At 45.0% G+C, this 23,173-nt stretch overlaps 1 protein-coding gene across 3 annotated transcripts in view; it reads left to right on the top strand.

Moving 5' to 3' along the window:
• NRCAM (neuronal cell adhesion molecule) overlaps positions 1-23,173 on the top strand; it is a 278,867-nt gene that overhangs the window by 224,966 nt on the left and 30,728 nt on the right. For all 3 annotated transcript variants that reach the window (XM_087861196.1, XM_087861194.1, XM_045793477.2), the window contains 13 exons: positions 3,261-3,404; positions 5,623-5,734; positions 7,101-7,267; positions 7,360-7,507; positions 9,289-9,413; positions 11,455-11,556; positions 14,901-15,098; positions 15,203-15,273; positions 17,090-17,315; positions 17,695-17,810; positions 19,213-19,417; positions 21,872-21,994; positions 22,739-22,915. In XM_087861196.1, coding sequence (XP_087717322.1) covers positions 3,261-3,404; positions 5,623-5,734; positions 7,101-7,267; positions 7,360-7,507; positions 9,289-9,413; positions 11,455-11,556; positions 14,901-15,098; positions 15,203-15,273; positions 17,090-17,315; positions 17,695-17,810; positions 19,213-19,417; positions 21,872-21,994; positions 22,739-22,915 — 1,914 coding nt within the window. The remainder of the gene's footprint in view (positions 1-3,260; positions 3,405-5,622; positions 5,735-7,100; positions 7,268-7,359; positions 7,508-9,288; positions 9,414-11,454; positions 11,557-14,900; positions 15,099-15,202; positions 15,274-17,089; positions 17,316-17,694; positions 17,811-19,212; positions 19,418-21,871; positions 21,995-22,738; positions 22,916-23,173) is intronic.

The raw sequence follows: 23,173 nt of genomic DNA, 5'->3' as shown, positions 1-23,173 counted from the left end.
CGCAGGACGTGGGGGATGGGGTTGGCATGGCAAGGGTTCCTAACCTTCGAGGGGGCCTCACGGAGACCCCAGAAGTTAGCTGGGATCACCGGCTGTGTGGCCACCACACCTTCCCCTAAGAAACTGCAGAAACCTCGAGGGGGCCAGCCGCTGAGGGTGAGGGTCAGGGAACAGCTGCGTCTCTGAGCGGGGGAATGGGGGCATGGTCCAGGATAGTCCCAAGATTCCACCAAGGCCCTCCCTTCTGCGTTTTCTCCAAAGCTGAGGGCTCCATGGGTATCCCCTTATGGGGGTGGAATAAGTAGACGAAGGAAAATTCATCTTTGCACCCAGAGATGTGTTCCGCACCATGGCCAAATGTTCAGATTTCAAGGAGATGTTTATAAAGTGGACTGCCTCAGAAAATCTGAGCGTTCATCTCATGATAAACCACTGTGCTCCAGTCTCTGGTTTCTCTTCTCCACACTGCACACACTTTCTAGTTAATCCATTGCACCCCCCCCAAAAAAAATCCATTGCACAAAGTTCTTTATGAGATAAAATTATGCAATAAGTATAAAAATGTTTTTTAAATGGATAATGCTCTATACATGAAAGGTGGCACTCCTTATTATCCTCATTATCTAAATGTGGGAGCATTTCTAGATCTGGCCAGCTGTGTCAGGACAGTTAGAATAAAAGAATGTCTTGTCGGACGGCTATATCACCCCAGTTCTGAACCTTATCTTTGGAGCTTTAAATTGTATATGATGACTCCATGCTCAGATTTCTTTTTCCGTTGTTCATTTATAGCAAACAACGTTGCTTATCCTCAGAAGTGATCATTATTCCTTTGGATACCTGGGGTTGGGTTGCTGGAGAGTTACTCCTACCCGGTAGCCAGCACACAGAATCCAAGGGCTTCCAGTGCTCTACACTAGTGATTTTCGTCTTTGTCCGATCCCAGCTGAGCCTCCATATGTCACTGTGGGTGCCCGGGTTTGTTTGTGTTTCTTTAGTTCAAGTGCTTAAGGAAAATATAGCGTAAACTTCCATGGAGAGATATTAGCTTATTTACCACTCTTATTTAAGGGTTTGTTTTATTCCTAAACACCTTGCTAAAAAATAAATATTTGAAGACTGCTCCCTTAAGTAGCAATAAGACAGAGTCTGATGCCTTTCAGGTAAAGAAAAACATTAAAAAGAGTTGATAGCAAGGAAAAATGCAAGGGTGGGCTACATAAAAGCTCCTTAAAAGGGTTTATGTTGTGATTCATGAGTCCCCACTGAGGGAAGATTGTCCAACTGGCCTCATTAGTTGAGCTGGTCTTCCAAGTTCATGGTGATGTATTTTTTATTGTAGCTAAAAAACATAACATAAAATTTACCATCTTACTCATATTTGAGTGTATCGTTCAGCAGTGTTAAGTATATTCATTTTAGAGTTGAACAGATCTCCAGAACTTTCTCGTCTTGCAAACCCAGAGCTCTATACCCATTAAACCGCACGTGGGGGTGCGACTTTAAAGAGCTCCGCATACTCAAGGAATGTGAGGAGCTGTCCTCACACATCCAGAGAGATCCAGGCTAGCCCTCTGCCCGGGCACTGCACTCCCTCCCTCCACTGCCTAGCATGTCTGTGGAGGTGCAGCCAGAATTGTGGGCACCAAGAGTCCCCCAAAGCAGCCCCAAACTGCTGAGAATAACTGACAGAGAAAGAGATTCTAGAAGCCCTGCTCTGTTCCATCAGCCTTGCTTGGATGGACATCACTGCAGGCAGGTGAGTCAGAAAGGCCCCAGGGATCCTAGACTTGGGGTCTGGGACAAGGAATGTGGGTGGCCCCCGGGTATACTGCACTCTCGGGGTACCTGGCTGTTGGCTGCCGCTGTGGTTCCCTTCCCAGGCCATGTGACATCTCTGTCCTCTGTGGTCATGTACTGATGAAATCTTCACCCTATTAAAGGAATCAGAACTTGTATCCATCTTCTGGCATTTTGAAATGTTTAGAGTCCTAAAGAGCAGAGAGCTAAGCCGCCGACGCAAAGGACCCTGGGATACCCCTACCACTAGACGAACTAGCCGGAGTATCTAAGATGACGTTATAAAGTAGCTATTGATTGCGATCCGAGTGTCAACCACATACAGAACTGTCAGGTGGTAAATTTATGTGGTTACTTGTTACAGCAGCCGAAGAGCGCGAACATAGCATGAGTGGGCACGCGGCTCTGGATCCTTGTACTGAAACAAGGCTGAGTGACTGTAGTTTGGTTTACTTGTATTAAAGTGAGTTAAAACCGCCGATGAACCAAATAATTGAGACTTGCAAGGGATGAAGGCATCTAAATGCAGTGATAGCCATGTCTTCGATGTGCCTCCCTTTCCTGTCAAAAGAGAAAAGTGCGGTGTTTGGAACGGAAGCAAAGCATTCTTCAGTGGGTCGAGTTGCAAGAGGAGATGTCAGGGAAAGGGTACTGTTACGGGGTGCTGAGTTTGGTCCTCGTGCTGAGGCGGATATCTCTCACCCTTTGAGTGTGCTTTTAAAGCAATGTAGGGTCACAGCCTGAGGTTTAGCACAGACGGGAATTTATCTCCAGGAACACGGCACTTACTAAGTTCTTACATATCACGTTACTCGCGCTGTTCCATTCCACTTCGGTAAGGATGAGTCCTGGTCCTGACATTTTTTTTTTTTATGTACTTGAGAGATTGAGCTGAAAAACACATAATTTCACATGATTTGGTTCTGCCTCAGCCTCAGGAATTCCTGATACAAGAAAATAAATATTTTCACATTGGATGCTTGGCCCCATATATGTCTTTACGTACTTATCTGTTTATTTCAACAAGAGGCTCGTTAAGGACACAGGTTTGGTTGAGCGAGAGGGTTTCTCTATTTTTGACTAGCGTGTGCCGTCTGCTCTCGATAATTAACTCACTTCCTCGTGAACAACCGGCGTTTCTTTGCGAACAAGGCGGTGCTGTCCCGAATGTGTATTCCTGCTTCCACCTACCTTGTGCTTCTCCCCCCGGATCTCTCAAAATAATATTCAGTGTGACAGACTCAATTCACTTGGGACTGAATGACTATCGAGCATAGTGTGCTGAGAAGTGATAACCAATGTCAGAGGAGGGAACATTATGATTTCTGCCTGGGTTCTCAGTCTCCTCCTCCTTACTGCATATACCTCAATCAGCATGTGTTTCTGTTCTATTTACTAGAATGTAGACCTCACCATCTTCTAAGCAGAGGAATGAATAGATGCTTTCTTTTTTACATCAGTTGCTCCTGATGACCCCAGCAGAAAAATAGATGGCGATACCATCATTTTTTCGAACGTTCAGGAAAGATCAAGCGTGGTTTATCAGTGCAACGCCTCTAACGAATATGGATATTTACTGGCAAACGCATTTGTGAATGTGCTAGGTAAGCGCTCCCTTTATTAAAGACATGGCAAGTTCAGTTAACGACTGCTGTTGTTCTCAGCAAAAATGTCGCGAGCATCCTCTGTGTGCGAGGCACAGAGGACTTGGAGCTGCCTGGGATAGAGGAAGGTGGGTAAGATACAGACCTTGCCCTAAAGGGCTTGGTGCTCTGGCCTTTGTGTTCCTTTGCGATGCAGTTTTTACTGTGGCAAATTGTTCATTGTAGATATAATCAAATAGGCTGCTCCCTCCACATATGGTTAGGCTACGTGTCAAACCCTCAAAAGGAAAATAGCATTCATCTGCTATTAGTAACCGAACGTTACTGCCATTCCATCCCTAGAAACTGGTAAGTTCAACCACAGTCTTGTGATTCTGATTTTAAAAACAGAAGTCATTCGTCATGATGTTTGGACTTCATCCTTCTCAGCTGTGCATTTATTAATTCTTAATAATCCATTCAGAACACTATGGTAGACTCAAACGTCTTCTGAGATGTTCGGTGTTTTGTTTTGGGTTTTTTGAGTGTGGTTGACACACAATGTTACACGAGTTTCAGGTGTACGACTCGGTGATCTGACAAGTGTCTCCGTGATGCTTATTTTCTCGGCAAGCGTAACTGCCGTCTGTCCTGATACAGCACGATTACAGTGTCATTGCCGGCATTGCCTATGCTCTGCTTTTATTCCCGGGACTTAGCCGTTCCATGTCTTTCCTGCCCCCCTCCACCCGTTTTGCCCAACTCCCGACCTCCCTCCCCTCTGGCAACCATCCTTATTTATAGTTCCGACCCTGCTTTTTGTTTGTTTATTCTTTTTTTTTTTTTTTAGGTTCCATCTATAGGATATGAGTGGAATCGTTTAGATTTTGTCGTTCTCGGTCTGACTAATTTCACTTATCGTAATACTGTCTACTTCATCCATGTTGCCTGAAGTGGCACAGTCTCATCCTCTTTATAGCTGTGTCATATCACACACACACACACACACACACACACACTGCATTTTCCTTATTCTGTCGATGGACACCTAGGTTGCTTGCATGTCTTGGCTGTCGTAAACAGTGCTGCCATAAACCCAGGGGGGTGTGTGTCTTTTTGAGTTAGTGTTTGTGTTTCCCAGGGTAAATACCCAGTAGTGGAATTATTGGGTCATATGATATTTCTATTTTTAAGTTTTTGAGGAACCTCTCTACTGTTTTCCACAGTGGCTGCACCAGTTTGCATTCCCACCCACAGGACACGAGGGTTCCTTTTTCTCTCCATCCTCCCCCAGACCTGTAGTTTCTTGTCTTCTTGATTTTAGCCATTCTGACAGGCGGGAGGTGGTATCTCATGGTGGTTTTGATTTGCATTTCCCTGATGATGAGTGCTGTCGGGCATCGTTTCATGTGTCTGCTGGCCGCCTGTGTGTCTCCTTTGTAGAAATGTTTCTTCGGGTCCTCTGTGTGAAATGGTTGGTGTGTGTGAACATACCGTTTCTCGTACTGGACACAACCACGATACATCAGATTTATTACAATTGTGTGTGAGACTTGTTTTCATGGTGCCAGGGAATTCTATTTCAACTCTTTAAGTGTAGGAGGATCCCTTTCAAATGAAATTAAAGTCAGAAGGCAACCAGTCCTTGGCATGTCGCCTTCATGCTCAAAATGGAGGCCAGTGCCTGACACGCAGAGTGTTGGTGGGTGTTTAGGAAGCAGTTTTGATTTCTGGTTCTGTGTTTCGGTCGTCCGCACTCTGTGCTTTCCTGCCAGCTGTGTGCTTGTCTTGTTACCACTCCTACCCCCTCACCCCCTCACCCCCCCCCCCCCCGCCCCATAACCCCGGGGTTAGGATGGGCCAGTCACTTAGCAAAGATGTACTCGGCCATTATTTTTGTGCCAGATACTGACCTAGTTTCTGGGAAGAAAACAATAAAAGTCCCATTCCCTGCTGGCAAGGGTCTCACAGGGTTGTAGGACATAGAGATAAATAAATCATTAAGATACCGTGCCGAGCAAGATGAGAGGTGGGGTGTGAGGCAGAAGGAGAAAACCTGTATTTCTACACCTTGAGGGGCCGGTGGTGTCGTACCTGATAGAGACCATGAGGGGAGAGACATAGTGGTTAAGCCTTACTGTAACCTTGAACGGCCTTCACATGCAGTAGAATACACGGTGGGCCGAAATGTTCGTTTTATTTTAATATTTACGTTACCTTTTTAAACTGTTTTTGTTAGCTGAGCCACCACGAATCCTTACAGCTGCAAATACACTCTATCAGGTCATTGCAGACAGGCCTGCTTTGCTGGACTGTGCCTTCTTTGGGTCTCCCCTGCCGACCATTGAGTGGTGAGTAATGACTCTGTTTGTCTTTAATATTTACATTTGCTAAAGCCTTCAAATTTCTCTGTGCGTTGGGTTTCTATTTATTCAGAAGACAATGCAAACTCCATCATACTAAAATTATTAAATTCATTCATAAAGAGGTCCTTGCTCGGTGCTAAATACTTCCACATTTAAACTGTTCAGCAGCACGCTCTGTCAGGCACAGAGATGTATGGAAGTATATGTGTTGAAAGTTTAAGGTATGGTAATATGTTGCCATGCCACGGGCATCACCGGGGACTTCACAAGGAATGGTGCCTGGGGACTGGCGGGGGGGCCTTTCCTTGATAAGAAAGAATCCTTTGGGGTTGGGGAGAGGTTCTGTAAGCTCAAAACCAGATTTTGCTCCCCCACGTTCATTGTTGGGGCCTCTTCCACCCGAGCTTCCCGACTTGGACCCAGCCAGGCTCGCTCGTGTCTTTTCACTCCTACATCAAACCATCCCCGGTCACGTGCCACTCGGGATCGCAGTGCTTGCTTGCTTTAGCCTGAGCTGGGAGGCGCAAGGCGAGGATGGGCAGCAGCTCCGAAGGAAGGAGTGAGAGAAGATTAGAACATTCAGTTACTGATCGCCCATCAGGGACCAGACACAGAGCCAGGCTCCCCCGGCCGATGTGAGAGCAAAGCCAGGTGTAGGATTAAGGACAGTCTCCCCAGGTCTCCACCTTAGCCGCAGAGAGGAGAAGCACGGTGCTTGGGCAGATGGCGTCCTAGTGAGGTCGCGAGGTTCCCATTTAGCTTAGGGTGATGTTGCCTCGCCGGCTTTATCCATCCCCCCTTCTGTCTGACAGGAACCAGGAAGCTGAACGGACACTTACTTTACATACATGCTTTATTGTTTTTCTTCCCTGAATATTTTTCTGTTCATACAAATCAAAAATCTGTTCAGAATTCAAATCAAATATCTTCTTATCGAGTTGGCTTTCGACTTGTAGCTTGCAGATAGACTTACGAATATGTTCCAGGAGGAAGAACAGGTCAGAAAGATCTGTCGTCATTTTGCCTGTTTTATCACCCATGTGGAGATAGAATGGGTAATAACATGTGTATTAAATATGAATCTGATACAGAAAATTACAATTGAAGTATTTCATATTGTCACCCTGATGCTTCAAGCACCACTTCTCGTGAAGTTTTCCAGTTTTATATCCTGCCTTCCACGGACCCCACTGACTTACAGCCATGCCGTCCCAAACGTCTTGTGCAGATTCCAACCATCTCTGAACTTGCTACTATGACACAGACCATCATGTGTTGACCTCGGACGCGGCATTGTATGTCTGACTTCAAATTATGATTTTTTTTCTTCCCATTCATTTCTGGAATGAAGGTTCAAGGGAGCTAAAGGTAATGCCCTTCGTGAAGATAGTTATGTTTTCCACAAAAATGGCTCTTTGGAAATTCCTGTGGCCCAAAAGGACAGCACGGGAACTTACACATGTGTTGCAAGGAATAAATTAGGAATGGCAAAGAATGAAGTTCACTTAGAAATCAAAGGTAAGGTGGAGGTGACGAAGTTTGTTCAGGTCTTACGTGACTTTGTGCAAATTCTTCAGCTTTGGCGATGGATAACAATAGCTAAATTTCAGATGCAACAAGGATCATCAAACAGCCCGAATATGCAGTCGTGCAACGAGGGGGCACAGTGTCCTTCGAATGCAAAGTGAACCATGATCACACCTTAATCCCCACCATCACGTGGCTGAAGGACAACGGTGAGCTGCCCAATGACGGAAGGTATTTGAAGACCATTTCTTTCCTTTCTCTTCCCTGCCTCTTTGTGACGCTCTGAACTAAAAGTTTATTGTAGAGTGACTTACCAGTGGTGTTTTTAAAGTTTCTGAGATCTGGTCTCTCCAAAAAAAAAAAAAAAAAGTGCATTTTCTACCTCCTGCAAAATGTGCGGACCTAAAAAGGGATCAAGTTATTGAAATCAGACCCTGAGAATGTTTGTCTTTGTGTGCTGGTCTCCTGTGTAATTCAGGGTGGGAAAAACCTTTAGGCCTTGGATGACTTCCATTGTTTTCTACCTTGTACAGTGAAGTCTCGACAGATGTTTTCATCTACAAATAAGCAGAAATGTGATCGCTTTAATCAGCAGAGTGCGCTTAAGTCCTTGTCGGTATTTTGAAGGACGCCAGTTTTCATTTGGATAGGGAGTTTTCTTTTGATTTCACCTAAAGCCAGTAGAAAGAGAAGGGGGGAGAAAAAACCAGGTAAAGTATTTAAAAGAGCCTAAACATGTCGTGGTCCTTGAGCTTGGAATGGAAGAAAAGTCACACCCGTTTTCCTCCCTTTGAAGGAACAGGTACCGAGCTGACCCAGTGAATCTTAGCTGTCACGGAGGCTACAAACATCGCCCCCTAGTGGAAGAAATGCCGTGTGCTGGTGGAAATGTTCCCTGTGGTTTGCTTCTAAGTGTGCCGAAGCAGTGTGTGTTGCTTCACTGACCCCTCCCCCCAAAAAAACAAAAACAAAACGAAAAAACACTTATGTGGCCTTTCCTCAATACCCAGGATTTCCATCTAATTCTGTGCTTCCAGCTGGCCAGGTTTTGGGTTTTTTTTTAAGATTTTATTTATTTATTTGAGAGCAAGCGTGAGAGAGAATAATCAGGGAGCAGGAGGAGAGGGAGAAGTAGGCTCCCCACTGAGCAGGGAGTCGGATGTGGGGTGTGGGGCTCCATCCCAGGACCCTGAGATCCTGACCTGAGCTGAAGGCAGACGCTTCACCGACGGAGCCACCCAGGCGCCCCCCAGCTGACCAGTTTGATTTGTGGAATCTGAGTCCGTAAAGATGAGAAGGAAATAGGAAGAAATGACCATCGAGGGAAGGTGGCTAAAGCTTTAACTTGGAAATTCCCTGCAAAGACAGTGAATGATTAACGCATCCCCATTAAAATCATGCACAAATCCTATTTACATGGATTTTTGACCTACTGAGTAATTTCTCTTGCCAGCTAGTAAGCTCGAGAGAGCTCTCCGGGGCCCTTGCTGATCTAAGTCATCCTGTCTCTTGTGACAAAGTCGATACTATTCTTTGCATTTACTTACTCCCATGAGAGTTTATACATGCGGCAAAAATGGCACAAAATTTTAAAATACATGCTTTGTTAGAAATGGAGCTGGATGAGTGGTGTTCAAATGTTTCTTAGCAGCAGAAACCACAGGACAGCCTGCTAGTAAGGGTGACGGCAGCTGTCCCCACCTCACCTCTGGGTGCCCCCCTGGTCTTTAGGGAAGCATCTAAATCTCCAGAGGCGAGCTTGAAAGCCACTGAGCCAGATGACTTGACATCTCTTCTCACCCAAGCTTCTAGTCCATTCTAATTGTCTTCCAGCTTTCATCATGATCAAAGTGAGACATATTTTTGGGGTTTCTGCTCTAACGAGCTGCAAATGTTTGTCCTCTTTCTCTCTTTGTTTCAAATTCAGAATTTCTTTCATGCCAGTAAAGCAGGCCTCCATCCTGTGTGGTCGGGTGTCCGTTTCAGCTGCTCTGAACCTGTTTTCTTCGCAGGTTCACTGTGGACAAGGACCATTTGGTGGTGGCTGATGTAAGGGACGACGATGGTGGGACCTACATGTGTGTGGCCAACACAACTCTGGACAACGTTTCTGCCAGTGCTGTGCTGAGCGTTGTTGGTAAGAACTAGAACGCACCCAGCACCCCTGGCTGCCCTGTGTTAGGTTGGAAGGAAAACCGCCCAGAGTATATGTTTGCTTGGTATAATTTCACAGTTTTGTTGGGGAGTTAAATACCTATATTTTCCTCTTTGAGAGGTGCCTTTGAGGCAGTAATTTCGGTATAAAGATACTATTATAACAGCGCTGGAATAACATGATGGTTGTGCGTATTAGTGATATTTTTATAAGAAAATCGGGAGAAATAATGTACTTTGATTTAAGATTGAGGATATCCCCCCCCCCGTTTTTACTGCATGTTTATCAATGCCGTGTCCACAGCTAAGCGTACAGCTTGGTTTTAGAACCTTAATCATGGTCAGTGTTCGTCTTCTTGTGCTATCTTGTATCTTTCCATGACTAATTTTGATTAAAATCCTTTATATTAATGTCCTTTCTAGCTCCTACTCCAACTCCAGCTCCTATTTACGGTAAACTAATATGAGTCTTCTTTCTCTGTTTTCCGTCAAAGAAGTTCACATGTGCAAAAAATAATAATAATAATAAGTCCTCTCTTTTCTCTACCACATCACTGATTGTGTTGCTTTAAGGGCAAGGGCTCTGTCCAGCATTCTGTTCTGTTGCTCCTTCACTGCCATAAATCATTTCTTCATTATAGCTCTGGAATGTTTCACTGAGTGTAGTGCCACTCGTTGCTAAATATTGCATGTGTTATTATAAAGTCATTTCATTTGATAAAAGTCCCTCTTTGGTAAAACAGCGTTGTGCTTTTCCAAAAGCTGCCCTCCACAGTTTCCAGAATGGGGGAAAAAAAAACCACCTATTTCAAAGATCATTCCCCAAATTAGGTTTTTATTTCAGTTGATTAAAAGTTGTTTTGGAAACATAAACGTTTGGGGATTCAATTTTCCAGACATTTACATAGAAAAACAATGGCTGTTTAGAACAGTTGACCTTTGTATTAGACAAAAACAACTCATTGCATTAAAAAGCATAAATCATTAAGAAGGACCAAAAGAAGGACACTTCCAGGTGGTGTAACTTTTCTGGAAAATAAATCAGAAATTATTTCCAGAACTCTTTTTGATTAAAGAATCCTCATCTTTATTCAATCTGTAAATAGAAAAATTAACTTTATGGCATAAACGCAGCTGGATTTTACACAGTATCATTAGTTAGGCTATTGGAGAGCTGCCCTTGGTAAACATTTACTGTGTCTTTACTGATAGGAAAGTAGTGCCCATATTTTTATAGGCCTCTGGTTCCCCAAGAGCCACAATCACTCCCAAGAGCAAGGTCAGGAAAAAGCCCAGAGGGAAACGTTACCTCTCTGGATCTCAGATGTACCATCAGAAGAGGGAGACGTGCTTCCGGGACATCTTCGTCCCAACCAGTGTCTGTACCCTCGTGTCCCATGAGAATACACACCCCGTGTCCCCATGTACCCACCCAACTATCGTACTGAACATCTGCATGAGGTATGCATGCTGAGGGCTACTTACATAGCATCAATCTTTGAATTCTCCTAAAAATATAAATATTCCCCAGGAGCTCCAAAATCTATAATTTCACACATTCCAGAAAGAACTTTGAAGTCTTCTTAAGCAGTACATTATATTTGCCTGTATTGGTCTTTCAGCTTTTGATATTCTCTATCTCTCATTTATTAGAAATTAAGCTTCAATATTATTTTTTCTGTCTGTGCTCCTTCATGTCTATGAGAAAATAGACATGAGAAAATAGACAATCTGAGAGTGCTGGTGAACCAAGTATGCCCACCTCACTGGTTTTGGTCACAAGTGATTTGGTTTCATTTGAAAAAGGAGTAAGCCAAACTAATTGATGGGTTGTCTTGGGTGTGCTTGTGTGTTCCCAGCAACCTCAGTGGCTCCCATTTCATTTCACATGCATGCTCATTGACCGTTAAGTGTGCTGTGTCTTTAAGATGCTCCCCCACCCCACCCCCGTCAATAGTATCACAAGTAAAGGAGAACCTCATAAGGATGGATGGTTAACGGTGGTGTGTGTGTTTGGTCTACAGATGTCCCAAATCCTCCCTTTGATTTAGAATTGACGGATCAACTCGACAAAAGTGTTCAGCTGTCGTGGACGCCAGGCAATGACAACAACAGCCCAATTACAAGTATGTCGTAGCCTTGTCTTTGTCACTGATAAATTTCACGACCATTTCTGTAGCACTTTATCACATGCAATTGAAATAACTTACAGAGATATTTGCTGGCATTCTCTGCTGCATTACTAATAGAACAAAAACGTTGATCTATCACTCTCCTCTCTCCGGAGCCTGAGTTATTCCTGGTTACAGCCTCTGGGATAGGATGCCACTTAGATACCAAAGATGTTAACTAAGCAAATACACTTTCATTTTGTGTATGTGATCCATCGGAATCCCCTTAAATCCTCACCGTAGTAGGATGACGCATTGTAAGCTATTCATTTTGCCCATTAATGCAGGAGAAAAGGACAGGAGGACCAGGCACTCTTCTGCCAGTGTGTATGTTAGGAAACTGAGAGTTGGTGAGTAAAGTGATTTTGCAGACCCACAGTTGGTCACAGAGCTGGGGGTGGACAGCAGGTCCATTAACTTCCAGTGTGGGCCTCTTTCCTCCCATCAGCCCCTGCAAAAAGAGGCACATTCCAGTGTCGGCCCCTTGCCATCAGGACACTAGCCTAGGGAGCAAAGTCAGGGGAGGGGCCCCACCGTAAGGATACTGGAAGAGCTTCATAAAATTAGACTCTAGAAGTGCTTGGAAATTTGAAAACTGAAAAATAACTTGAGAGGGTATCGCAAGCCTATAATATATTATGAGCTTCAGGCATATGCCACAGGAAAGCTAAATTCTTTTCTGACGAGTGCCTCAGATGACCCTGAAGTGATGTGTGTTGATGTATTGCACCTGCTGGAAAGGCAGAATATATCCAATGAAATTCAACAAAAACCTTCTCTCCATCTTGTGTTAGTTAGAGGTGTTCTTTTCTCAGCTGAGTTTTCAGTCCTTCATCAGAACCCTCACTCATTCATGCTGAATGTCCCAGTTAAATTCAATACAATACCCGATTTAGCTGGCTAGGATGCGTGGAGACTCTTTGTACCTATATTTAAATGATACCATTAGATGCCAAAGCATTTCTACTCTTTCATTCATTCACTCATTCATTCACCAGATATTTATGGAGTGCCTATTATGTACCAGGCATTGTTCTAAACCAAAACAGTCAAAAATCTCTGCCCATATGGAGCTTATATTTTGGCTGAGGACACAAATAAAATTAATAATAATATACTCTGCTGTTGCATATAATATCACTGTATATGTATATACATATGTAAAATGCAATGGTATTTTCATAGAGAGAGAGAGAACGCACACACGCTCTACTCAGCTCTCCCTTCAGAGGAGAACCCGCCACAAGGAGTGTTGGCAGCAGGCTCCTCCTGCTGCACCTTCCCCAGGGCTCTGCTGTGTGTGCACATGAGGCCACACTCTTCCTGAGCTCCTGCAGCAACGAAGGGGTGGAGTGTGAACTGGGCAGGCCTTGTAGGCCGCTGTAAGGTTGGAAGTCGTTGAAGGGATTTGAGTAGAGGAGTGATTAATGGATCACTCTGGCTATTTGATTGAAAACGGTCTAGGGGCACCTGGGTGGTGCAGTAGGTTAAGCGTCAGACTCTTGGTTTCGGCTCCGGTCATGATCTCAGGGTCGTGAGATCAAGCCCTGTGTTGGGCTCCACGCTGACCGCAGCGTCTGCTTGAGATTCTCTCTCCCTCTGCCCCTCGTGCTCATGTGCAATCTCTCTCTCTCTCTCTCTCAAATAAATAAATAAATCCTTCAAAAAAGCGGGGGGGGGGGGAATGGTCTATAGAAGAACAAGAGGGGAAGCAGGGAGACCAGGCAGGACCACAGTTCTCTGTGAAGTCTGTGAACTGTTCCCTATGGAACCTCAGCAGACTCACCAGGGTGCCTCGGGATATGTTTTAAGTTTTTGACTTTTAAATTTTGATGTTTAAAAAACACTGTCACATCTGTCAGACACCACATGAAATACGACCTCGGAGCAGTTTCCGGTTCCCGCACGATATTGCGGTTCCGTATTGTGGTGCTGCCGTGTGTGCAAAGGTAAAAAGCAAGTGCGGCATGATCCCTGATCGGGATCCCTCCTGGCCGTAAGCAGTGTGTCACGCCGTCAGAGAGAAGCAGGTGCAGTTACTGAGTCAATGAACTGTCCACGCGTGCAGTTCAAGCGGAGGCAGGGGCTGCCAATACAAACGCACAAGTCACCAGTTTCTGAGATTGGAGATCACCAGCCAGTGAGTGGAGATTGAAAGGTGAACTGGAGCCACTTAGCTTCGGAGCACTGCAGCACAGAGCATTGCTACTACATCTTTGTATCTGTCATTCATGATACGAGGCACGTTACAGGCAATCGATAAGTATCTAAATATCTGTTTTTTTAACCAGGGTAAAACATGTACGTGCCACAAAATTTTAGTAGATGCAAAAGGGCATGCACTGAACAGTAAGTCTTCCTCCTACCTCTGACTCCCGCCGTTGTTGTCGGCGTGTATACTCTGGGAGGTAATACGTGCATATTCACACATATAGGTATCTGTGCACATTACAGTCCATCTTTGTGCTCTCACTCAAGTGTTCCGCACTGTTCTATACCCTACCTGGTTACACTGAACAGTGCAGCTCAGGAATCATTCCGTTTCGGTGGCATATGGAGTAGCCCCCTTCAGTTCTTACAGCTGCAGAATATTCCCCTTTGTGGATACACCGTAACTTATTTGATCAGTGTCCTGATGATGAACATTTAGGTTGTTTGCAGTTAGCTTGTTTCAGCGGCAAACAATGCTGTGATATGGGCTCTTTTTCATGTGCCTCTGAGCCTATGTATGAGCACATTTATTCAAAATAAATTGGTAGGAGTTTCGTTTCTCAATCAAAGGAGATCTGAGTTGAATATTGTGAGATGTTCTATGTCCTCTATAGAAGTTATGCCAATTTACACTTCCCAGAAAGTAGGAGAATGCTTGTTTGCCTGTGTAATCCTCAACAAAGGATGTTAAACTTTTGATTGCTGCCAGTCTGTGTAGCGGAAAGTGGTATCTCACTATATTTATTTTAATTTCTCCTGTTATGAAAAAAAGAAAACCTGACCATCTTTTCATATATTGAATCTTTCCTAAGGATATGGAGACCACTTCTATACAGTTTTAAGTAACTCAACTCAGGTACGAAAGAAAGAATACTAAATATTATTGGGTATGCTTAAGTATTGAGGATAATGATAGAACTCTTAAATCAAAATATTCTCCCAGATTTTTTCTTGAAAGTGAAATAATTCATGTTCGGCTACTCTTGTTAGCTTGTTCTGTTCCTTGTCCTCGATCCTACCCTCGGTGGCTGACCTCACTGTCTTGGGTTCTGTGTGTGTGTGTGTGTGTGTGTGTGTGTCGTGGCCAGAATTCATCATTGAATATGAAGATGCAATGCACGAGGCAGGGCTGTGGCACCACCAAACCGAGGTTTCTGGAATGCAGACCACAGCCCAGCTGAAGCTGTCACCTTACGTGAACTACTCCTTCAGGGTCATGGCCGTGAACAGCCTGGGGCGGAGCTTGCCCAGCGAGGCATCCGAACAGTATTTGACCAAAGCTGCAGGTAAAGTGGGGCTTCTGTGACGGGAAATGAAATAGAAAAGTTTTCCACTGTTTAAAAAAAAAAAAAGACCAAAACTTACACACCTGTGGCTGCTTACCTTCCAGAACCTGACACAAATCCCACGGCTGTGGAAGGACTGGGATCAGAGCCTGATAATTTGGTGATTACCTGGAAGGTGAGCTCGGCATGAAGCCTTCCACTTTCCCCAGTGTATCTTAGAGTGAGAAACAAAAAAAAAGTTGTGTTTAAACAACGTCTGTGGTGGGGCGCCTGGGTGGCTCGGTCGGTTAAGCATCCGACTCTTGATTTCGGCTCAGGTCGTGGTTTCAGGGTCGTGAGATCGAGCCCCATGTCAGGATCTGCTTGAGATTCTCTCTCTCCCTCTGCCCCTTACCCCCACCCCTGCTTGAGTGCTCCCTCTCTCTCTCTCTTTCTCTCTCTCCAAACAAACAATGGTATTAAAATCCCATTTCATCCATTTTGGGGAAAAATATATATTACATCTCTTTCTTTCTTTTTTTTTTTTTTAAAGATTTTATTTATTTATTTGACAGAGAGAGAGACAGCCAGTGAGAGAGGGAACACAAGCAGGGGGAGTGGGAGAGGAAGAAGCAGGCTCATAGCGGAGGAGCCTGATGTGGGGCTCGATCCCATAACGCCAGGATCACGCCCTGAGCTGAAGGCAGACGCTTAATGACTGCACCACCCAGGCGCCCCTACATCTCTTGCTTTAAATGACATTATTGTGTAGCAGTTAAAAGTTTGATCCTTGGGGGGGCGCCTGGGTGGCACAGCGGTTGAGCGTCTGCCTTTGGCTCAGGGCGTGATCCCAGCGTTATGGGATCGAGCCCCACATCAGGCTCCTCCGCTGGAGCCTGCTTCTTCCTCTCCCACTCCCCCTGCTTGTGTTCCCTCTCTCTCTGGCTGTCTCTATCTCTGTCGAATAAATAAAATCTTTAAAAAAAAAAAAAAAAAAGCTTGATCCTTGGAGCCCAGATGAATGGGTACAAATCCCAGCTTTGCCACTTACTGTGTGAGTGGTTGCTTAACGTCACCATTATGTATTTGTATGATGGGACTAGTCATAGAACCAACGTCACACAAGTAAAGGAGTCAATACGTATAAGGCCCCTAGAACATGCCTAGCACGTATATATGCTCAATAAATGCTAGCTGGTATTATCATCATCATAGAGAGCCGTCTAGAAGACGTGCACCAAGTAATTCCTAGTAGTCAACTTCTTCTGCCTCTGCTTTTCTCTCTCTCTCTCTCTCTCTCTCTCTCTTTCTGATTTATCTGTATTTTCTGGACTTGGAAAATTAACATATATTCACTTGTGTGATTTTAAAACTTATTTTAATAGACCTATGCAGGCACACTTATATGCATACATACTCATGCATATTTATATACATACATACATACGTGTAAACCAGGATAGACTGACAAGACAATGTTTTTTTAAGATTTTATTTTTAAGTAATCGCTACACCCACTGTGGAGCTCGAACCCACAACCCCGAGATCAAGAGTCGCATGTTCCTCCGACAGCCAGCCAGGCGCCCCGACGAGCCAACTTTTTTTTTTTAATAAAGAAGCAGTTCACAGGCTTCTGGCTCTAAGTAAAATAGACAATGATGTCCTGTGGCACAAACAGGAATATATAAAGGAAACTATGTAACTGAAACGCTCTGAGTAACCCCCCCCCCCCTTGACTGGAGCCAGAGTTTGAGAGGCTTATGTGGTATTTACAACTTTAAGATAGAAATTAACAATTTCGAAATGTTGATCTCAAACAAGCTTTGAATCTCATCACGAATGAAAAAAAAAATAAATAAATAAAAGGTCCCTGGAGGACATTGTGAATAGCTCGCATTTTAGCATTTCAGTGCTCATTTTCCTAAAGTCCGGGAATTGAATTTGGTATTCCAGGGGAAGTTTGCTCAGTCTGATCTGTTTTAGAAGCTCTGATTATTTGGCTTTTCTTCTAGCCCTTGAACGGTTTCGAATCTAACGGGCTGGGCCTTCAGTACAAAGTGAGCTGGCGCCAGAAAGATGGCGACGACGAATGGACGTCCGTGGTGGTGGCAAATGTATCCAAGTATATTGTCTCGGGCACGCCAACCTTCGTTCCATACCTGATCAAAGTGCAGGCCCTGAATGACGTGGGATTTGCTCCAGAGCCAGCCGTGGTCATGGGGCATTCTGGAGAAGACCGTAAGTGTTTGACGCTATGTCACTGATACTTTTGTTTATACCCCAAAACAGACTTAGCAAAGGTGCAAGCCGAGGCCATTTCCAGGGGGTGCTTGGATTGGGAGGGGCAGCAGTTATTTTGCTCAACATTCCTGAATGCAAAAAGCCTGCTACGTATGTAACAAACAGGTTCAGAATGTCACGTGTCATTACTTTTTAAAAAGGTACATTATTCTCACCAAGTCAGACAAACAGATACCAAAAAAATCTCTCAATCCTTGATAATCCATAGAACAAAGCTGGGTCATACTTCAAGCCAGAATTGTGAGTGGCATTTTTGCGTGAAATTCAAAATAACGTTGATACTTCTGCCTCTGCCCCCTTTCCTGTTTTTCCCTAGTCCCAATGATGGCGCCTGGAAACGTGCGCGTGAATGTGGTGAACAGTACCTTAGCCGAGGTGCACTGGGACCCCGTACCTCTGAAAAGTATCCGAGGACACCTGCAAGGCTATCGGGCAAGTGAAGGGAGGTTTTTTTGCTTTCTTCCCGTAGGAACAGGCCCTCAGCGAATGCCAGATGCACTTCTCTTGGCCGGAGGCCTTGAGAGTTCGTCTGGTTTATCACCCCGGACAGGCCATGTCTCTAAGGAACCCCAGCTAGAGCAGAAGCAAAACCTCACTGCATCTAAAGTGGGGGAAAAAAACAAAACCTATTTTCTCCGTTTTCCCCACAGGTGACCTAAAATTTTTCCAACTAAACAATTAACAGAGGCACAAAATGGGGAAAACTAGTGTTTAAGAAACTAAAATTCAACCGAATGCACCTAGCTTTAAAGCAATACTGACCACACGTGTTAAACACACAAAATTGTCCTGAAAATAATGTAGGCATTTTTTTCAAAATCATTCAGATTGTACTTCAAACTCATATAGTCCCGACAGGGTCATTCTTATGACCATCGTTTATCTTAGTTCTTGGGAAGCACAGAAAGACTGATGCGTAGAGAGGCGCGATGGACGGGCTAAGAACTGGTTTTGCGCCCACGGAGAAAGTCACGGCTCTGGTTTGTTAACACTGACCCCTAGAGATCACTGTCAGCACTGCAGCAGATTCAGTGTTGGGTTTTTTTTCTCTAGTATTGCCAGATTCTGTTTATATGTTGACTTCTCTTGAAAATGCTTTTAAACTTCTAAGAAGAATTTCAGAAGACTTAATAAACAGCAATTCTGGATTTTTAGCCAAAGTTAATCAACTCTTTGCTTACCCACCTTTCCAAAACCTGTGCCTGCCATTTAATACCAAAAAAAAAAAAAAGTATTTTTAACGAAGTGTTACAGTTTGGGTTAGTGAGAAAGCCCTAAACTTGGAGTGGAGGACCCACTGTGGCTTTTGCTTGCCCAGTGGCCGGGGGCAAGCCACTCGGCGGTCCGGGGTTCATCTGTGCGAAAGGAATAATAATAAAAGCTTCACCGTGGCTTTTAGGCTTAAATTAAATGATATATTGCCCATGACATTGTATTAGCTCTGGAGAAGTATGTAAATACTGGGCAGTAATTTTTGGTTTTAGAATATTTTATACAAGTAAGATGCTTCAATCCTTCCATCATCTTCCATTCCCTTATGTTCTAGAGAGGTCTGTGTGGGTGTCACGCTGTTCCGTTTCTTTCCCTCAAGCTTCTCCAAACCAGTAGCCTATAGCCCAGCTGCATCAAATGTTCTCAATTCTGTTTCCCTCATTATGTTTGGGTGTCTCCTGTCTTGTCTCATAATCAATATCTCTCAGTTTTGCCAAGAATCTTCTTCTAAAATGCACCAACGACATTTTCTAGGACACAGGCATAAGACTTGAATCTCGTGAGCAGGAGGAATCTCGTTTGCTCCCTTACCTGTCCCTGACTTTTGCCCGTGCTCTTTCAGATTTACTACTGGAAGGCACAGAGTTCGTCTAAGAGAAACAGACGCCACCTTGAGAAAAAGATCCTCACTTTCCAGGGCAGCAAGACTCACGGCATGTTGCCTGGGCTGGAGCCCTTCAGCCACTACACGCTGAACGTCCGCGTGGTCAACGGGAAAGGGGAGGGCCCAGCCAGCCCCGACAGAGTCTTTAACACTCCAGAAGGAGGTAGGAGGCGGACGTGACTGAGATCCTAGAGCATATGGCTCGTCCTGAGAGGCTTTGCAGGACAGAAGGGGCCCCACAAAGCTGGCGTAGTGTCAGCTCATATGTGGCCCGAGGGTACGTGGGAGGCTTCACGATGCAAAAATGCTGCCCCAAACCCTCTCTCCTAACTGAAGTTTTTCTCCACACTTCGTCACACTGTCAGAAACCTTGCTAAGTTGGTGTTTATTTGGGTCATTAACTTTCTGACCCGAAGGGAGTTCTGTAACTTCTCTAAGCCTCGGTTCCTTCTTTTGAAAAGCATGAGCACTAATGTGATAACCTGAGAAAAACACCTGGGAAGAAAAATAATCCTGTCAGTCGTAGTTGACTTCTTTCCTGGTGCACCTTTATCGTTTCTGCTGAAGTTGAACTGGGTTAGAAGGTTGGAGGTCTTGACAAAATGGGTTGGAAAGAGAAGGAAAAGCATTGCCAGAAGGGGCCGTTGCAAGGGGAGGGGGAGGGAGGATCCACTATCCATCAGTGCAGGGGTGGGGCAGGAGGAGTTTGGGCACAGAGACATGGGAGCCTAGTAGATGAGGGAGAGAGGGACAGTAGAGTAAGGAAGATAAGGATTCACGCATTTGAATTTTGCTCCAAGCCCGTATTAAAAATGAGCCAAATCACTTCTGTGGATTCCTTAGGTCTTTTTTTTTTTTTTTAAGATTTTATTTATTTATTTGACAGAGATAGAGACAGCCAGCTAGAGAGGGAACACAAGCAGGGGGAGTGGGAGAGGAAGAAGCAGGCTCATAGCAGAGGAGCCTGATGTGGGGCTTGATCCCAGAACGCTGGGATCACGCCCTGAGCCGAAGGCAGGCGCTTAACCGCTGTGCCACCCAGGCGCCCCTCCTTAGGTCTTTCTGATACAAGTAGTTCGCAGACAAACCAGGTCCTGGCTCCTTTGAAGGGCGCATGATGTTGGCACCTGACCAGCATCCTCTGAGGGTCTTCCTGTGTCTCAGCTCCCCTCCTATGACAATTGCTTGTCCTCGGTCCATTGCTGCTTCAGAGGCTGAAGCCTTCTTCCTCTCGAGGCTTTCACTAGTGAGACCTCACTGCTCCTTGAGATGGTTCGGGGAAGGTGTCATAGTAGAGATGACCCACGAATTAAAGGATAAGGAAGAGAGGAAGTAGTATGTCCACAGACACGATGGTATGAAGCAGCATGGCTTCCTCAAGGAACTATCAGTTGTGTAGCCAGGAATGGTGAGGAAAGAGAGGAAGGTGAGCGAGGGAGGGCCCGTACCTTGGATGGTCTTACGTGCTACGGATATTAACCTGTAAGCCAGAGGCTCTTAACTGGAAGACTGGAGTCTCCTGGGGGGGAGGGGGTCAATGAATGGGTGTAAGGAGCTCCATGAACCCCCTACTTTTATACGCAATATGTGTTTACTTCTCTGGAGACAGTTTTTGGCTATCGTCCGATTCTGAGAGGAGTGGCTTGGGGAAGCTGAGAACTATGTGCCAGGACTCTTCTAGGCCCAGGCAAAGGCCACTGAGGGCCTGAAGTGGGGCAGTGGTAGAGAGGAGAGTAGGGAATGGATGTACGAGGGTAGCACTGACAGGATGTAGTGTCCCTGGAGATGGAGGAAATGAGGCAGAGAGAGAAAGTCGGGTTGACTCCTTGGTTTCTGGCTGGAGTGATGGGAGAGACAGGGGTGCCATTAGTGGGTCTCGGGAATACGGTGGGTGTGTAAAGGTGCTAGCGACCGGGAGGGAGAACTGCCTCCATCCATCATCCTCATGAGAAAGTGAATAAAAGAAGACCAGGCATGTGTCCTCTGGTCATTTGCCAGCCTCTGCCATAGAGAACGTGACACCCTGCGGGCTGTCCCCAGAGCAGGGGGAGGAGGGGTCCGCCAGCACCGCGGCTTTTGTCCATCGCCGCGAGAATCTGGGCGTCTGTCAGCTCTCCAGATAAGAACCACTCTGCACCTGGGCAGGCTGGCTCATGCCCAGAGCCCAGCAGGCAGGGTGTCCTGGGTGTTCGGAGACACCTGGTTTGTTGGAGAAAACAGTTCTTAATAGCCCAGAACACAGCTGTGTCTACTCAAAGGTCTGGTTAGAATAGTTTCACTTAGTCACCAGTTTGCTTTTATCAAGACACCATTCACGACACAAGTCCCATCTCCTTTACAAATATTGGTTTGGGTCCATCTAAAGGCAACATTTTTACGTATTTTGGAAGATGGCTTTAATGAGTCTAAATGGAAATGATGAGGAAAAAAAGAGGAAGAGAACAGCTGAACGGGTTCTTGTCACGGGTTTCTGGCAGTGTATTTTTGGCTGAATCGGGAGCAAGAGTGAGTTACAGAAAACCTTGGTGAATGGTGTGAACATGGTACAGTACGTCATCTGAATCCATTTTGGAAACATCCAAAAACTTTTGTTGACTCTGTGTCCTCTCACTCTAAGTGCCCAGTGCTCCGTCCTCTTTGAAGATTGTTAACCCGACACTAGACTCCCTCACTCTGGAGTGGGACCCACCAAGCCGCCCGAACGGCATTTTGACTGAGTACACCTTAAAATATCAGCCAAGTGAGTTATTGGGAGAAGGCAAGGGGAGGGGGGCGGATATGGTTCCAAAAGGAAAAAACTTAGCTGTTTTCTTAAAATACAAACTGGTTATTTCTTTAGCGCTGTAGAATATCTCCGTATACCTTCCAGAGGTGTTCCAGAAGGAACTTCACGTCAGACTTCCTAAAGACGTATATGCTATTGAAAAGCAAGCAGTCTGTAGAATGCAACAGACCTTTGAGTGTGGGGTGGATGCTATTGTTAGGTTAGGTAGGCGTGAGTTATCTGTAACTAGAAAATGGTAAGAAGAAAGGAAAGGAAAGGAAAGGAAAGGAAAGGAAAGGAAAGGAAAGGAAAGGAGAGGAAAGGAAAGGAGAGAGGAGGGGAGGGGAGAGAAGGGAAGGGAAAAGGAAAGGAAAGGAAAAGAAACGTAGAAAAAGAGGGGTTCCTTTGGCACAAGACCTCTGAGGCCGAAGTTTGGGGTTACATGACACCACCTGCAAAAACACAGAGAAAAGAAATGCTACTGGAATTCAGCCATAAAATCCCCCTGGCTCCTAAGCCCGTGGGGAACATATTTCCCCCCATTTTGCGATAGTATAGGAGCCATAAACAGCGAACGACAGTTACGTCAGGCAAGGAGTGAAGAGGATTACAAAGGGAATGCAATCCAAGTGTGTCATTTTTGCTTGACGTTTTTATTTATAATAGTATTCCTATAGCAATTAAGGGGGAATGCTCATCTCTGTTATTTTTTATTGCCAGTTAACAGCACCCACGAATTAGGCCCACTGGTGGATCTGAAAATTCCTGCCAACAAGACGCGCTGGACTTTAAAGAATTTAAATTTCAGCACGCGGTATAAGTTTTATTTTTATGCACAGACAGCGGCAGGATCCGGCAGTCAAATAACGGAGGAGGCGGTGACAACTGTGGATGAAGGTAAGATGGGTATGTATAAAATTCACGTAACTCTAAGTGTCGCGAGACCAAAGTCTTTCACCTGAACGTGTGCCTTCTCTTTCCTTCCTCCCACGGAGGCTCCATCTTCCCATCTAATGCGAACACTTGTTTGTAATTTCCCATCCGGACATCTATAAAGTCAATTATTCAATTCATGTGAGAATAACTATTGGTTATTTGTTTTCCGAGTCTGTGTGAAATTTGTAAGCTGACTTTAAAAAGTTGAGATGAGAGTGG

The sequence above is a fragment of the Ursus americanus genome, chromosome 3, assembly GCF_024610735.1.
Source record: "Ursus americanus isolate L20-20 chromosome 3, mUrsAme1.1.p, whole genome shotgun sequence".
Classification (NCBI taxonomy): Eukaryota; Metazoa; Chordata; class Mammalia; order Carnivora; family Ursidae; genus Ursus; species Ursus americanus.
Note: the sequence above shows the minus strand (reverse complement) of the source record. Positions and strands in the feature narration are given on the sequence as shown.